Genomic DNA, 3959 nt, shown 5'->3' with positions numbered 1-3959 from the left:
GGGCCGCCGTTCCAGATGGGGGGATTCGTCTTCCCGGGGGTGTTTGGGGTGTAAAACATCCTCCTGCCCGCAGGACGCCAGGGGAGAGGCGGAGGGACCCCGGGATGCGCCGGCTCCCACCGGGATAGGAACGTCCCCGGGCTGATGGAAGCGCCGGGATCGGGCAGGGATCGTCCAGCTCCAGGAATTCCCGTGTCCCGCGGCTGCCGGAGCTGGTCCTGCCCCTGCTGTGCCCGGCCTCGGCTTTCCCACCTGGATCAGAGCCTCTCCCTTCATTCCCACACGGATCGGAACCTGCCTCTCCTTTCCACACCCGGATCAGAAGCTCCCTCCTCGTTCCCAGCTGGATAAAAGCCTCCATTTCCTTCCCCACCTGGATCAGAGCCTCCCTTTTCCTTCCCTCCTGGGTCAGACCCTCCATCTCCTTTCCACACCGGGATCAGGAGCTCCCTCCTTGTTCCCACCTGGATCAGAGGCTCCCTCCTCATTCCCACCGGGATCAGAAGCTCCCTCCTCATTCCCACCGGGATCAGAAGCTCCCTCCTCATTCCCAGCTGGATCAGAGGCTCCCTCCTCATTCCCAGCTGGATAAAAGCCTCCATTCTCCTTTCCACACCTGGATCAGACCTCCCTCCTCATTCCCAGCTGGATCAGAGCCTCCCTCCTGTCCCTGGAAGCGAATCCAAGGTGGATTCTCCGGGGATCCCGGGCCGTGAGCCGGAGGGAGGTGCCGAGCTGCTCCTGGGGAAGCTGGAAACACGGAGCATGATGGAATCCCGGATCAAACGTGAGCAGGGGGACCCCTTCTCCCCTTTTCCCCCTCCTCCTCCGGCCTGGCTTTTCCTTGGGAATGGGAATTATTGCTGGATAATGAGGTTAAACAGCCGGGGGGGGCGGGAGGAGGGAGAGCTGCTCCCGGCACGGTAATTCCATGCCCTGGAAATTAATCCCAGGCCTTGTCCCTGCTGCAGATGCAGGAGCTTAGGGAGTCCCTGCGTGCTGGAAGCGGTGCCAGTTCCTCCAGGAATCCCGGGAATGAGTCCCTGTCCTGCTTGGTTGATGTTTTTTGGGGGAATGAGGACATTCCCGGTGTGGGGAATCCATGGGAAGGGGCGGGAACAGGGATTAGGGGGAACAGCAGCTTCGATGTGGCCCAAGGGCTTCGGGAGCTTGGGAAAGGGGGGAAAAACAAAATACAGGGTCTTTTGGGGAAAAAAAAAACAACAAAAAGTGGGGATGAAAATCCCTAAAGTGGGAGGTGTTTGGGGGAAAAAATATTCCAAAAATGGAGGGGTTTTTTGGGGGAAAAAAATCCCAGAAGTGGGGAGGAAAATCCATAAAGTGGGAGGTGTTTTGGGAAAAAATTATCCTGAAAATAGAGGGTTTTTTGGGGAGGAAAAAATCCCAGAAGTGGGGAGGAAAATCCGTGAAGTGGGAAGTGTCTTGGAGAAAAAAAACCTCTCAAAAATAGAGGGTGTTTTTGGGGAAAAAAAATCCCCAAAATGGGAAAAAAAGTCCTCAAAGTTGGGGGTCTTTTGGGGAAAAAAAATAATTTCTAAGGTGGGGGGTGTTTTGAGAAAATTATCCCCAAAGTGGGGAAAAAAAAAAAAAAACCAACAACAGAGTGAGGGGATTTTTGGGAAAAAAATAAACCCCAAAAGTTGGAGGGTCTTCTGGGAAAAAAAAAAAAATCCTGAAAAGCAGGGGGGATGTTTTTTTAGGGGAAAAAAAAAATGGCCAAAGCTGTGGGACTTTGGGGGGGTAAAAAAATCCCCAAATTAGGGGTTCTTTGGAAAAACTCGCAAAGTGAGGGGTCCTTTAGGGGGGGGGAGGGAAATCCCAAAAATGGGGGTTCTTTTGGGAACCCCCCCAAAGAGCCCCTGTGGAAGGGGAAGGGCTGGGATCAGGGTTTAAATTGAGTTATCCCTGAGAAACAGTTTGGATGAGCCCCTTTGGAATGGGAAGGGCTGGGATCAGGGTTTAAACTGAGTTATCCCTGATGGTGGACCCAGAGAAATGGTTTGGATGAGCCCCTGTGGAAGGGGAAGGGCTGGGATCAGGGTTTAAATTGAGTTATCCCTGATGGTGGACCCAGAGAAATGGTTTGGATGAGCCCCTGTGGAACGGGAAGGGCTGGGATCAGGGGGTTTGAGTTGAGTTATCCCAGAAAAACGCTTTGGAAGGGGGTTTAGGCTGCAAGGCCCCCCCCCAGTTCCAGTGGGGATGTGCCTGGGAACCCCTGGAAGCTCCCAGTGCCTGCCCAGGCAATTCCAGAGGCTCCCTGTGCCCACGCAGGGCTGGCCACGACGCTGATGGACGCCACGACGGACAAGGAGCCGCTGGTGCAGGAGCAGATCTACGAGGCCCTGTGCGTGCTGGGCGAGGCCGAGCCCGAGGAGATCCTGCACTCCTGCGACGAGTACCTCCGGCAGCACGACAAGGTGGGCATTCCTGGGACTTCCTGGGGGCCTGGGAAGCGCCTCCTCGAGGTCTGGGGGTGCTGTGAGTGGGGAGGACGTTGGGGGTTGGAGTTCCCCCCTTCCCGGTTTTCCAGGTGCAGTTTTTCCCCTCCCCTCGCTCCGGTTTCGGGGGCTCTCTGAGCTTCCCGAGGGTTTTGTCGCCCCAGGGTTTGAATCCTCTGGGATTTCTGCTTCCCTTCCCGGGTTTTTGCTTTTCTGTGTTTCTTTCCTTGAATCCTGTGCTGGGGGGGATTCCTTTGACCTCGTTCAGCCTGGAGATTGTGGAATTACGGAATGGTTTGGGAGGGGGAAAAATCCCTCCGAGCCCACCAGCTCCACCCAGCCCTGCCCGTGTCCCCAAGTGCCACCTCCCCAGGGATGGCCAATAATCCCCCCCAGGGATGGGGATCCAGGGCTGGGCAGCCCCTTCCCAGCAGGGGTTTTCCCAAATATCCCAAATAAAGCTCCCCTGGCACAACTTGGGGCCGTTTCCCTCATCCTGTCCCTGTTCCCTGGGAGCAGAGCCCGATCCCCCCCGCTGTCACCTCCTGTCCCCCTGCAATTCCCCCTGAAGGCTGAGCCCCCCCAGCTCCCTCAGGAGTTCTCCAGACCCTTTCCCAGCTCCATTCCCATCCCTGGACACGCTCCAGCCCCTCCATGTCCTGCACTGGGGACCCCAAACCTGCCCCAGGGTTGGAGGTGTCCCAGCAGTGCCAGCACAGGGGGTGATCCCCCCCTGACAATCCCCCCCCGTGTCCCAGCTGGCCTATCCCCACCGGGTGATCATCCTGAAGGCCATGGAGACGGTGGTGAGGAACAACATCGACCTGCTGGACAAGAGCACGGCCAAGGTGGTGATTTTCCTGGCCTCCAGCGAAATGACCAAGTCCAAGGTGCGGCCCTGGGCTCTCCCACGGGGGATTCTCCTCAGGAGGGAAGGGCTGGGCTCTCCCACGGGGGATTCTCCTCAGGATTCCTGGGAGGGAAGGGCTGGGCTCTCCCACGGGGGATTCTCCTCAGGAGGGAAGGGCTGGGCTCTCCCATGGGGGTTTTTCCACAGGATTCCTGGGAGGGAAGGGCTGGCAGCTCCAGCCTTTGGGGTTTGCAGGGATGGGCCGAGCTCCTCCGGGCAGGGAGGGAGGGTTGGGTGGAGATTCTGTTCCTTGTGGAGCTCTGGGAAGGTGGGAGGGACACGGGTGGGTGACGGGAGTGGGAAGGGGGAGAGCTTTGGGAAGCTGCAGATCCCTGTGGGGATGAGGGCAGGGCTGAGCCTGGAGCCTGTTGGAGTGAGACCATGGGGATGATCCGAGCCTGGAGCCGGGCTGGGAGAGCTGGGAATGTTCCCCTGGAGAAGGGAAGGATCCAGGGAGACCTTGGAGAACCTTGCAGGGCCTGAAGGGGCTCCAGGAGAGCTGGAGAGGGATTTGGGATGAGGGCTGGAGGGACAGCACCCAGGGAATGGCTGCCCAGGGTTAGGGGGGAGATTGGGAAGGGATTCCT

The 3959-nt window shown here is 58.0% G+C and overlaps 1 protein-coding gene across 1 annotated transcript in view; it reads left to right on the top strand.

The window, feature by feature from the left end:
- Positions 1–673: 673 nt before the first annotated feature.
- LOC114072095 (maestro heat-like repeat-containing protein family member 1) overlaps positions 674–3959 on the top strand; it is a gene marked incomplete at its 3' end in the record, with an annotated part of 10489 nt that continues 7203 nt past the window's right edge. The window contains exons 1-4 of the mRNA XM_027910016.1: positions 674–787; positions 2296–2441; positions 3221–3352; positions 3568–3640. Coding sequence (XP_027765817.1) covers positions 766–787; positions 2296–2441; positions 3221–3352; positions 3568–3640 — 373 coding nt within the window. The remainder of the gene's footprint in view (positions 788–2295; positions 2442–3220; positions 3353–3567; positions 3641–3959) is intronic.

This window comes from Empidonax traillii, unplaced genomic scaffold, assembly GCF_003031625.1.
Source record: "Empidonax traillii isolate 1590-97213 ecotype Southwest subspecies unplaced genomic scaffold, ASM303162v1 scaffold2629:size20414, whole genome shotgun sequence".
Taxonomy (NCBI): domain Eukaryota; kingdom Metazoa; phylum Chordata; class Aves; order Passeriformes; family Tyrannidae; genus Empidonax; species Empidonax traillii.
This window is presented reverse-complemented; position numbering and strand designations above follow the sequence as displayed.